Source organism: Anopheles coluzzii, chromosome 2 (assembly GCF_943734685.1).
Source record: "Anopheles coluzzii chromosome 2, AcolN3, whole genome shotgun sequence".
Lineage (NCBI taxonomy): Eukaryota > Metazoa > Arthropoda > Insecta > Diptera > Culicidae > Anopheles > Anopheles coluzzii.
Genome location: NC_064670.1, coordinates 49,484,982 through 49,497,965, shown reverse-complemented (window position 1 = coordinate 49,497,965; position 12,984 = coordinate 49,484,982). Strand labels below are relative to the sequence as shown.

At 44.0% G+C, this 12,984-nt stretch overlaps 1 protein-coding gene across 1 annotated transcript; it reads left to right on the top strand.

The window, feature by feature from the left end:
* Positions 1-5,614: 5,614 nt before the first annotated feature.
* Positions 5,615-10,570, top strand: LOC120952002 (major royal jelly protein 1). The gene is made up of 4 exons (XM_040371049.2): positions 5,615-5,818; positions 8,452-9,300; positions 9,385-9,579; positions 9,651-10,570. Exons 2-4 carry the CDS (start codon positions 8,462-8,464, stop codon positions 10,258-10,260), a joined length of 1,644 nt encoding a protein of 547 aa, XP_040226983.1. The 5' UTR covers positions 5,615-5,818; positions 8,452-8,461; the 3' UTR covers positions 10,261-10,570.
* The last annotated feature ends 2,414 nt before the right edge of the window (positions 10,571-12,984 follow it).

The window sequence follows — 12,984 nt, the reverse complement described above, 5'->3', positions numbered from 1 at the left end:
ATTTGTAAACTATTTATATGATGTAAATGATGATGTATAAAAAAATACTGATATTAACTATTTTTGTGTAATTTAGTTTTATATTCGTACAGATTGATTCCCATTACTTACACTCAATTTCAATGCTCAATTCTTCTTCTATTTGGCAAACGATCTATTTGATCATGCCGGTCTATACAAACTTTCGACACTTATTTAGTTCCACGCAGCCAGCTAGTCAGTGCTTGCCACGGTGGACGGCCCATGCTAAAGTTGATCCCATGATGGACATATTATTAAGCTATTCGAGTTGCCGTTTGTACCGCGAGACTCCCAATCTCAAATCAAAACTGTATGAATTGTCGGGTCTGATCTTTTTAGCAATCTATCTTTTATCCAGGTGTCATTGTATTTACTTCTTTATTACAGAAATTTATTCTGTTTTAATTCAAATTGCGAACAGTTTCAAACTGCAGACATTCATCATGTTTTTATTAAATTTCATCATATCCAGTCCCTGGGTCCCTGCCGATTTTTAATTTTACATGATTTCCATAATGCACTAGAGTAAATTGAAAATGTGTCTGATCCCTGGTAGGTCTTGATGTCACGATAAATAAATATTTTCTGTCAGAAAATTAACCGCCATTCACTTTGGTTTCAAATCGACTCCAAAGTAATTTCTACAATAATTCATATTACTCTGGTCCAGATGCATTCAAGCATATCGGAATCCATTGTAGAGGTAATTATCAATGTGAAAAAACAGTGTTTTATCATATTGTGCTCTGATTTGCAATAAAACACTTATTTAATTCTGTCCGGATTTCGAAGCAAGATTTTGTTAACCTTGTTTGAAATTCCGCACCGCCGAAGTAAATTGTGATAAATTGCATATTGCCATATTTTTTAGACATTGATGATACTAAACAACAACGATATTTGAAGCAAGATGTAACGAATGCCTTGATCTTGATCGCCGTACGGCGAGGATCGTCAATACACGCAGCAGCACTGGTTTGTTGGTGCACTGTTTTGTTTATGGAGACTTTTGAGTCTCGCGACTGCATTCGTCTCTTAACGCAGCAGTACAGTCGTTGCCGCTAAATTTTGACTCTAACTCACTTATTTTTGTCTCGAAGGCACCAATTTTTGACAGCGTTTCACGATTTTTGCCTCAAAGGCATCAATTTTTGACAGTGCGCATCAATTTTTGCCTCGAAGGCATCAATTTTTGACTGTGAGTCATTCGCTTTATTTACAAAATTTTATGTAATTTCTGAAAGTTTGTGTTCTGAAATGATTGAAATTAAGTTAAGCAGTGAATAATTTTATTGATAGAATTTAAAATAAAACAATTGTTTTGCCAATTTAGAAGATTTAATGGAGTGAAAAATATTGGCATGTATTTTCAGCTGTAAACAAAAGCTTTAGAATTTCTAAAATTTCATCATTTTTTCTCAAGAAACAATCAATTTACACAGTTTTTGTATTTTTAATGAGTTGTGGAATAGCAATTGTTAAAAATCTGCTTAAATACCTTGTAAAATTGTCCTTATTTCTACAAGAGTCAAAAATTGATGACTTACAGACAAAAATAGGTGCGTTAGAGTCAAAAATTGATGCGCACTGTCAAAAATTGATGCCTTAGAGGCAAAAATTCATGCGCACTGTCAAAAATTTATGCCTTAGAGCCAAAATTTGGTGGCAACGACTGTATCATGGTTCAATGCATGTACGAGTACAAGATAAAAACAGCACCCAAACTCCGTTGTCATTGTTCTGTTGGTTTAGCAAGACACTGTCACTCAGAGTTGGGTGTTCGGACCTTAAAAGAACGTGAACACAAAAAAGTGTAGTTTGTGTGTGTGTGTGAATGTAAAGATTATTGACGAAAATTTGAGGTTTTCCACAGCTCGAATCAAAATGCCCTTAATTTGAAATATGAGCTCGAAACTGTCCGGAATTTGAATCAAAATATCTTTGTAGATTATGATGATTTTTTTTAATGTTTCGAGTAGAATGTTTGTTAATATTTATTCTCAAATTAAATCGATTACTTCAGTTAAGCGAATTATGCAGAGTTATGATCAATTAAATTTGAATTATTACGAAAAAATTAAATGCAAAAAAAATATTAGTATTTATTCAAAGCAATACGGCATTCATCGTTTTTTGTGTATTAACCTATAGTTTTCATGCAGAAATTTTACATACAAACATTTTACAAGGTTTAAACACTTTGCTGTAATAATGAGTAAATGTAAGTCAAAAGTATGTTTGTCACAAGTGGGTTACAGCAAGTCTGTGATGATGTTGATGATGAGCTTTGCTAATGGTGTTCTTGTAACAAACAATTTTATTCATATTCGACATCCAATACTGCCCCACATGTGTTTTTCCTTATAATAACAGCTCATGTTACTCTTTCGAAATTTCACTTTATTTGTGCTCTAGCATCAAAATGCTTTTTTTTGCGTCGACACTTAATGCTTCAAGGTTACAGCAAGAAACATTGAATCGAAATTATCCTCAAGCCATTTTCAAGGTATCGTCTGTGGTACAAACAATAATTGTACTACCTTCCTTACCCTCCAGTCATATCACCGGCGTTAATGTAGCGATACTCAAAGGTAAGTAGGCAAAGGCAACACTACCAATCGTCTACATGACCCGGAGTCGATCTAGAAAGATAAACAATAAGCAGTCAGTATTTTAAATGCATGTACTCGAGTACCCCCACAGTCTCCTGCAGAGCTAAGAAAGCCGTTACACACACACAGATACATCGATATATTAGGCCTTCAGACGGAGTGGGGAAAAATGCAACGCGATCGAATTTGCAGTGCAGCTTTAATTGCAAACTGTCCACTTATCACGGAGCTCACACCGCCAGCAGCTAAAAGCGACCTGTAATGCGTTCCTCCCACTGAGCGGCGGCTGCTCAGGAACGCCACGAACAATGTAGCATTGACATGCAGAGCAGCGTCGACCGGTTGTAGATCACGGTAGAGCACGCCGCACGCTGCTTCCACGGTCGGTTGTGCATTAGCCTCGTCTACGTCGCCCGTGAAGAAATCTCGGTATTATGTAAAATATTCCTATCAACCGCTTCCGAAGCCCAGCAAAAAGAGCAAGGTACCAGTGAGGGAATGGTGAAGGGTGGATAGGGAATAAATTGAAATGCAAATAAAAAAAAGTGAATCACGCTCTACGACCCATTATAACATAACCCCTGGTCCTTGCCGTGTGCAGCTCACAGCAAGTTCCAGATTTTGGGCTTCGCATTAAATCTCTCCACGAAAGTTGCACCGACAAAGATAGGGATCAAAACAGGTTTTTCAATAGTAAAAAAATAGTAGAAAAAGGTGCGTGGCTCTCGAAAACGCAAGTAAAAACAGAAAAATAACACTCACAAAAAATCGTCTCAGTGCGTTCTGAAAAGGATTGATTGCTTGAAGCACGTGTGTCCAGCGCTCCGCCCGATTTAGCGTGGTGAACCCGAGGTCACAGCTTGCTGTCCTGCAGTTGCTATAACAGGAATGCAACAAGACACTGATCGGTCAGCCTATTTCAGGCCGCGGGGATATTGTTGTGATTTTTTTATTATTCAGTAAAAAGAAGCAAAACTCTTACGTGAAAGTTGCACTCGTAGCGCAGCTGAAGGTCACCGTCTCAAGAGCCAAAATTTGTGCAAGCGGTGCATGAAGATAATGCAAAAAATAAACACGCTCGCAACAAGTATTGGGGCTATTTAATCTGTCCAACTAACCGAGCCAGCTGGTATCGTGTGACCTGTTTCGTAAGGTTTCGGCGGATATATTTCTAGTACGGACAGCCGAACCGTCGTGCAACTGGCCCATTGATCAGCTCGAGCACGAGCAACATGCTACCCTTGTCTGCAGTGCAAATTTGCCTCCCCATCGCACACACCGTCCCCGCCATTGCACATTTATTTATTTCGGCTCCATCCCGGTCACGCCCGCTGGTCCCTCCTACTGCGACCAGACGGGCTTGAAAACGAAATTGAAAAAAAAAAATAATTCTAATTCTTCTAGAGCCACGCGCCTGTCAATTTCGCCTCGGACAGTCTAATACGGTTTGGATCGTTTACGGTAGGAGGCAAAGGGATTGGAGGAAAACCGGCGCACAAAATGTCAAACAGGCAACGGGTCCAACTAGAGACTTGGGGAGGCTGTAGCACAAAAAACCGAAGCACGCTCCCAAATTGAGCTATCGACCAATGGTACGGGCGATTAACACTTTGGGTGTGGGAATGGTGAAGCTCGTGGGAAAATGCTCGGAGGTTGTAATTTAAGCGGCGATTTGTTGATGAAGTGTATTAACAAGAAACTATGCATTCAATGTTATTTATTTGGTGTCATATAAACGATGGGTATTTGTTTATGAGAGGCGCTAAGCTATTGTTGAAGTATTGCCAATGTAGCAGGCATAACAGTAAGATGAAAGAGAACGCAAAGATAAAGATATTGAGGGTGTTTCAGCAGTTGTTTACAAAAATAAGCAGCAAAATAATAAATATCATAACAAATACTATTATGAAAGTGAAGGTAAAGCAACATAGTCGTATAAAGAATTATGAAAATGAACGTAAAGTAATAGCCTAATAACACAAATATGTTACACCAAAAGTGTGAATTGTTATACAACAATGAAATTCTGATACGGTTTAAAAATAGCGTTACAATACCGAAATAAAAATAAGAGCAAGAGAAAAAATGATAGAAAAAAGTAGATGTTGATGGAAAAGTTGTTCAAAGAATTACATTATCAGTAGTTATTAGTTCCTAACATTTCATCCATGTGTAGTTTTAGAATAAATTCTTTTTCCTTTTATATTGTATGCACTATTTTCTATAAATATTTTTTTTATTACAATATTAGATGCTTGTTTTGAATACATTTTCGGTGAAGATGAAAAAAAATTTACAAATCGAAAGGACTAACATGGTTCGACAAGGCTTCGGCAATGGTAAAGGAAAAAAAAGAATAAGAATAAAATACGATAAAGCCCAGTTGTGCATCAATAATGCCATTAAATGAATATAAGAATGCTTTTTACATTCTTGTTACTTAATTTATCTTACTTCTGCTTCTTTTCTCATCTCTTTTCTTTTACATTCTTCTTTTGTATTATGTTTACTCTATTCTTGTCGACTATCTTTGTTTACTTCACTAGAATAATTTAAAATTATGTAACTATTTTATGTTATTTTATCTACACCAAATTGTTGCGAAATCCAAAAAAGCCCCTATGTATTATTGATTTAAACAATGATCGATTGCAACCTCCCGGTAGATCGCAACGGATAAGATATACTGACATATTTATTAGATCACTAACGATCGTGCCAAAGCGTAACCTTCCCACAATTTTGTTTAGTGTTTTTTTTTGTCGTTACCATTTTCGATGGCACGTGCAAAGGACGAACAATTTTGAAAGGATTTCGGCAAGCTGTTGTGAACCGTCCGGCCCAGTCCTCCTTCCTCTGCGTAATACGAGCCCCCAAAACCCCAAAGATGGAAGGAGGAGTGCCCGAACCCGTCCACTTCGTAACGCGCCTCCGATCGCCATGATCGGTCGGTCGCGCGCATAAACGCATCAAAAGAGCCTCGTCGAGTGGCACACGACCACAGTTGCCGTTCGGTCGCGAATCGGTGCGGACCATTTTCCTCCGTTCCGTCTTGTAGTGTATCCGCGATAGTTCGTGTGCTTGTGTGAGAGTGCATCCGTTCGTGGGGCAAGTGTGTTCCATTGTGCGGTGTGGTTTTTCCCGTCGACTGGGTTTAATTCTTCGACAGGCAGCAAAGAGACAATGTAAGTCCGTGCGCGGGTGCCCGTGTCCTTAGAACGAGAACGCAAAAGTGAAAGGCAAAAAGCGTGTGCAGCTGAAGGCGAGCATGATGCAGCCGTCGATGGTGGCTGGAGCTTGCCGCATGGTGCACCGATGGTGCGCACGCGAACGGGACTTTGCGTCCCTTGACTAGGCGAGCCCTCGGAGGTGCATTCTGTGTCAGGCTCCGGATCGGGCGCTGTGCGCTAATTGCCCAGCGGCCCAGAATGTGAGCTGCAGCTTTTCTCCTCCTTCGGGAACTGGTGTGTCCGTTAGGAGCAACATTGGCTCGAGTGGAGTGGTCCAAGCCATTTTTGGGGCCGATCCGTCCGTTCCGGGACTGTGTCAATGATGATGATCGTGCAGGTGTGGCCTTGAGTGTGATCGATGGCGTGTGTGGAGCGGTGCAGCTGTGCAGAGCGAGAGATGGTACCGTTTGCATAACTCGCTTCGCTTATGATCCGCTCGTGCAAGGCACGGTGAACAATTGTAAGCCGAGTTCACGTGTGTGCGTGCGTGCAGGTGTGTGTTGTTATGTGTGGCCCTACCATAGCACATTAAAGGTGTGACGAATTCCGTGACGAAGTGAACTGGGCCGATGCGTCTCATCGCACGGCTGGAGTGGCCTGAAGATCGAACAATGGACCAAATGACACGGATCTGGCTAAGTGAGACACTAACACACATGCACACTTTGGGGGTTTGTACGCGCTCGATCGACAATCGTCATGGGAATCTCGTTCGCTTCTCCATTGTTGGCCCCGCGGCCGTGGTTATGCCAACAGAGAGGCCTGTGAAAGACTTGCAGATTGTGTAAATAGTGCCATTTAAAATGGGGTCCACCTTTTCGCGCCAATGTACCGGTCAGACCTGATGATGGTGGAGGCTTCTCTTTCTCTCTCAGGAGGCTTAACAAATGAAGCATCCCAGCCTTCCCCTCGTTCGTTTATGAGTGGCGTCAGCCGGTACTAATGATCGTGCGAAAGAGGGAAACACATCAATATTTTTGAACCAAGTGTGCAATCCACCTAATACCGGGGCCGCATGGTGGGACTTTAAACGACGCCAACCCATCGTAACCATTGCATGGCGTGTGTGTCACCAAGTGGCCGTTTAGTGGCCCTGGTTTTGTGGTTGGCGAATTGGCATTGGCGCATGGTTTTGAGCGGTACTCGGGCGAGGTCTTGACAGTGGATGAGGGTTTCCGCTAGGGGTTTGTTTTTGTTTTTCCTCTCAATTTGGTGCCGGAAATGAGGGGCTGCTGCGGCTTTTGCCGTCAGTTTTGGGTGGAGGTTTCCGCGATTTGGGGGGAAACCACTTACTATTGCCGTTGAACGCTCTGCTGGAAGGGGAAACATTCACTTCAGCACTTCCTACTGTGTTTTGGTGCAGGTTTCTTGGGGCTTGTGCCGTCATTAAATCATCTCAGGAGAATAATGTGGCAACAATCGTTAATAATGTTAAATCAATCTGAAAACAATTTCACAAACGCGTCCACAAGGACTTTATTTTCTTGACCTTCTTGTGCATTCTTTTGCTCAACCTTTCAGCACGGCGTACTGGTAATTGATCGTTACATAAGACAAGCAAAGCTTTTTTTTATTGCCTTTCTGTTATTTTCCTCTCTCAAAATGGAGAACATGTGAGAAGCGACGGCAACAAGTAATTGGATGGAGCAATATCCGCCAAAAGTACGCACGTAGGCGTATGTTTTGACCGGTTTTGTTGTGTTTTTTTTCTCTCACTTGCAACGCACGTTCAAGATGGAAGGAGAAATCACGATGCCTGCAGTGGCTGTGTAGCGGTCCTTGGCATCGAACCCATCAATTGTCAAACGGCCGATCGCAATCATCCAACCGGTAGTTGGTTCGCAGATGCATAAATAATAGACGTATTGCAGTGAAGTTCAATATTTTACCACACATCGTTGGCGAAAGTGTGCCAATGTGCGTTTTGTGGGGGGAGGAGGGAGGTTCGAATTCGGTGCGAATATTATGCAACGTTGGCGCCGCTAAAATCGAGCCTCTGTTTTGCCGATCAGATGCTAACGGCTATTAATAATTCATCCGGGATGTATAATTTAGTGGCTGTTGGGCATGTTGTCATCAGGCCAATTAACTGACAGCAACACCAGGGGGAAATAAAAGTTTGTATTATAAGCCGAACGAGTCGCTTGTACAACTTTGGTGTTTTCCGAGATATTTCTAGTATTCCTTAAAAAAACAAACATAAAAAGTAAAAGTTATAGCACGAGCTTTAAATCAAACGTAACGCACAGCAGTATTAAATTAAAGCCAACGTGCGACACTCGCTACGGACATTCCCGTTTATGCGACAAGCATTCCGGAGATCGAAACGATTGACATTTGCCTCGCGATCATGCACACGCTATCGGGTTATTAGCCCGGGTGGTTTTTCTTTCTGTTTCATTCCTCGCACGTTCGTAATGCGATGCGAAAAATGCATTTGCCTGTGTGCCAGCAAAGGGGGCGCTCCCGATCAGATCGACATCCACCTTTGAAAGTGAAACGATCGCTCGGCGCGGTTCGTGGTCAACGCTGGTGCTGCACACTGCTGTTGTGATGTAATCGACTTCCAATCTCTTTCCCGTTTGCAGCTGTTCAGAAATGCATCGCTGGTGTCTGCTGGCGGTCGTGTGCAGCGGTGTGCTGGTTGCCATAGCCCGGCCCGGCCAGGCCGTCGGTGGTTCGCACAAGATGGAGGTCGTGAAGCAGTGGAACCTGCTCAACTTCAACTTCCCGTGGGACTATCCGGCCGCCAGCAAGGAGTTCTACAACCCGGAAAACGTCGTCGCCACCGGGCTGGAGGTGGGGTACGATCGCATTTTCATCGCCACCCCGCGTCTGTTTTCGGGCGTGCCGGCGACCGTGTCGAGCATTCCGCGCGGCACCAACGGTGACTCACCGGTGCTGCAGGCCTACCCCGACTGGACGCACCATCGGGCCGCGACGAAGGAGTACAACTGCTCCGACATTGGGCTGGTGTCGGTGTACCGGCTGCGCATTGACTCGTGCAATCGACTGTGGGCGCTGGATGCCGGCGTGTCCCGGTCGCTGGAAGACTTTGAGGTGACGTGCCCGCCCAAGATTCTGGTGTACGATCTGCACACCGATCAGGTGGTGCGTCGGATCGATTTTCCGCCCGAGGTGGTACGGCGCGAGTCGCTGTACACGAACCTGATCGTGGACGAGACGACGTCCCGACCGGAGAACAACTGTGACGATGTGTTTGTCTACATTACGGATACGGTTGCGCCGGGCATCGTTGTGTACGACAGCGGGAAGGATCTGACGTGGCGCGTCAGTCATCCGGCTATGTATCCCGATCCGGACTTTGCCGAGTCGTCCATTCTGGAGCACCGGTTCACGCTGATGGACGGTATTGTGGGCCTGGCGTTCGATATGGAGGCTGGCATCGTGTACTTCCAACCGTTGGCCACTGATCGGTAAGATGACGCACCATGTACCGTTCGATCGTGTGTGTGTGCGTGTTTTAAACTTGAAACTTTCTTACCTCCTTTTGCGTGTAGCATTTTCTCCGTCACCACGGCTGCGCTGCGTGCTGGTCCGCTGCCATTCGGAAAGGATCTGCCGGTGAAGCTGGTCGGACGCAAGTCTTCCCAAGGCATTGGACTGGGCGCTTCTCCTCGTGGTGGCACTATCTTCTACGCACCACTGTCCGAGACGGCTGTCGCATCTTGGAATCCACGAACGAACGAGCATCAGTAAGCATCTCTGGCGCAGGAAGCTCTTGACAGCTAGACGTTAACATTATTCCCTTTCTGACACCTTCTAGGATCCTTGTGCAAGATCAAGAGAAAATCCAGTTTGCTGCCGATCTTCGTACACCGGACCGCGACGGTACGGCACTGTACGTGCTGACGTCCAAGTTCCATCGCTTCTTCTTGAAAAACCTCGACGCCAACGAGTTCAACACGCGCATCCTGCGCATCGACGGTGTGGCCATTCCCAGCGGACAGCTTGCCACCCAGAGCCATCTGCGCCCGACTGTTCCGTATGACACGCTGCACGGTAACGCATACTATCACCCGTCGGTCGTACTACCGGTCCCGTACAAGCCGCTGGGGCCGGTGTTGCCCCCAGCAGCAACCACCTCCAACCCGCTGAGCGTGTTTAACACGCAAAATATGCCCTTTGGCCATGGTCTGTTCACCAAGCAGTCGACGTTCGGCCACAGCACCATCCTGCAGCAGGGCAAGCCGTCGCAGCCGTTCTTTGCGCTAAATAATGGTGAAAAATCATTTCCTCCATCGCTCGGATCTCGACCACAGTACGGTGCGAGCGGATCTCCAATCTTTGTCCCGAAGCTCAACCAGAACTTTAACGATCTGAATTTGCTGCGCTACAGGAAGAGCGTGCCGGTAAATCAGACCGCACTGCATTGAGTGCAGGTGGAGGCGGAGCAAGTTTGATAAGTTTTGTAAATAGGATTTAGTTGCGAGGACACAGAAAGAGATTTAACTGCAATAGTAGGTGAGTGATGCGTTAACAGTGCGCCATTGAAATAGAGAGAGAGATAGAGAAAGAGAAAGAAGAAAAAATACTGCCCATATTCGCCCTAAGGTTCCGTGACAGCAGAAGCAAATACTCTTCATTAGGTAAGAATAAAAACACATTCCTGTAAATTGTATTTAAAATGAGAAGCTCATGCAACAAACAAAATAAAGCAATTCATCCCCTTCCATCCTCATAAAATGAGTACAGTTGCTTTTGTTTTTTTGTTGTGAAAAATAGCAGATATTGTATAGTGTATGTATGGTTGTTTTTCATATGTCTTGCCTGTTATTGGTTTCTTCGAATAGCTTCGAATAGTTTCGAATAGCTCAGCTTTAACCGATCCTATTTTTATCCATTTTACTACTGCTCTTTTCAAGGATCTTGACCGTGTAGTGGGTTTCATGGTCACTTGATACCCCTTTGCCCATAATTCTCCATCCGGTTTCTATATCTTTCTCAGGGCTTGAGCGTCGCCTCGTTTTTCAATATAATCTAGCATAAATATAACAACACCATGTTTAGAACTATGAAAATGTGTTAACTAATCGCTCGGATATACGCTATCATGTCTCAACAGTGACGTCCGATTTCATCTTTCTATTGCTAGTCTATGGTTAGTCTTAAATGACTCTTCCATTCCAGTCCTAGTCGTAGTACGATACTTGATAAGTTGGCTCTCTCTCGCTCTCGCTCTCTCTCTCGCTCTCGCTCTCTCTCTCGCTCTCCTTTTCTCTCTCCTTTCTCTCTCTCTCTCTCTTTATCTCTCTCATCCTCATAACATGCCTCAGCCATCGCCAGTCTTCGCCGTCAGGATCCTCGGATCGCCGTACAGCTCAGCAAGCTCGTGGTTCATCCTTCTCCTCCAAACTCCATGCTTGAACACACCGCCAAAGATGGTCCTGAGGATGCGTCGTTCCAACATGCCCAGAGCGTTTGCATCCTCAGCTCAGATGGTCCATAGAGGAACACAGGGGGAATCAATGTGCGATATATCTCACATTTCGTGAGGGCTCGATGTCTTTTGGATCTCAGCAGTCGGTGAAGCCCATAATATGCCCGATTCCCCTGAACAATGCGTATTTGGAGCATTTTTTTGATTAAGTCTGGAGAAAATAAAGGCCGGGCTACATTGATCGTACTCTCTGGTGTAATTTTGATTTTCACTAGCGCTCCTGGCGGCGGCTGACCGAAGCATTTTTCCAAACAATTTGGAGCCGCTTCAGAAAATATGTTATTTTTCCATGTTTTTTACCTTAACTGGACTGGAAAAGCTTTGGAATTGATAGATGAATATGTTGTGCAAGTATTCCAGCCGTTTTCGCATCGAAAAACGGTTAAAAAACTACTTAATTTTGAGATCCGGCACGACCATTCCCCCGACTACCAAAAAAAGCTTCCACCAGCCGCCGCCAGATGCGCTAGTGAAAATCGAAATTACACTTGCGAGTACGGTCAATGTAGCCCGGCCTTAAGAAATTAGCTTGGGTTGGATAAATAGGGGTTTTCTTCAGGCGATGGGGAGGGTTGCTGTATAACAGCGATGAAAGTTATACGTTGTGAGATGGGTTTGCATACATTTAGGCGTATAATTTCGGTGCAGCGACATAGAAGCACCACAAGTAGTAAAATAAGCAGAATAAAAAAATCAGATTTTAAAAGAGTTTTCGTGTTCCAGTGAAGAACAAAATATGTCTGTCCTGTTTTGGAAATTCAACACGAAATCTATGTACTTTAATAGGTATTAAATATGCAAAAAAATTAATTCGTAAATAGTTTAGAAAAATAAGCAAAAAAAAGTTGAATTTTGTAAAATCTTCTGCATTTAATCTCACTCAACATTATTTTTCTTAATTTGAGTTTAAAATTAATATCCACATATTATCAAAACTGGTCATCATTGGTACTAGGTTTGCCGGAAAACTTCCCTAGTCAAAGTGGGGTGAACACCGAAAGTAATATTGGGTGAATATCCGTACAAACGGTTGTTAAAAGACCGTTTTAAATTGTAGCACATGAGGCAAAGCAAACCCTCGCGTAGTTAATCTCTAATCATCCGTTAAAGATACTATCCATATCCAGCACCTAGTTAGCTTGGCTGATGATTGCTGACCTACTTTTTGGCAGTACGGAAAGCCGTGGCAGTTCGGGAGCAGTTAGCCCGTTGCCTGTCGATAATTGGCTACGTTCTGGTCGGTACCGAAATGGGAGCCCACACATTAGATTAGCCACCGCGGGTTCGGTAACGATCTAGCCTTTAGCTACGCACGATTAAATGCATCGCATTTTTAGCGTTCAACGGAACTGAAACCGATTCGCCCCGATCGAATCGCGAATACGAGCTTATTTTAATGTGCGAACTTTGCCAGCGCCAGCCAGTTAAGAAGGCCGAGCGAGAACGCTGAAGCATTTGCCGGAATAAGTATGCTAGTAATAGCGAAACGCACCCAAAGTGCTACCATTACGATCGATGCGATGCTCGGGTGCTTGCCATTCTTTGCTTTGCAAAAGAAAACTTTATTTTCCCGCGACTCGGCCGGGTCGTTGCTTTCAAATCCCAATCGGCGATAGATGTGATGGACTCTCTTCCTCCCGTTGCGGTTCATTTACTGCAC

Bases quoted from the DNA above. Each gene is read 5' to 3' on its own strand.
- LOC120952002 (XM_040371049.2), top strand. From the start codon at position 8,462: ATGCATCGCTGGTGTCTGCTGGCGGTCGTGTGCAGCGGTGTGCTGGTT. The intron at 9,301-9,384 runs GTAAGATGACGC...TTTTGCGTGTAG, and splicing joins CAACCGTTGGCCACTGATCG to CATTTTCTCCGTCACCACGG. The intron at 9,580-9,650 runs GTAAGCATCTCT...GACACCTTCTAG, and splicing joins CCACGAACGAACGAGCATCA to GATCCTTGTGCAAGATCAAG.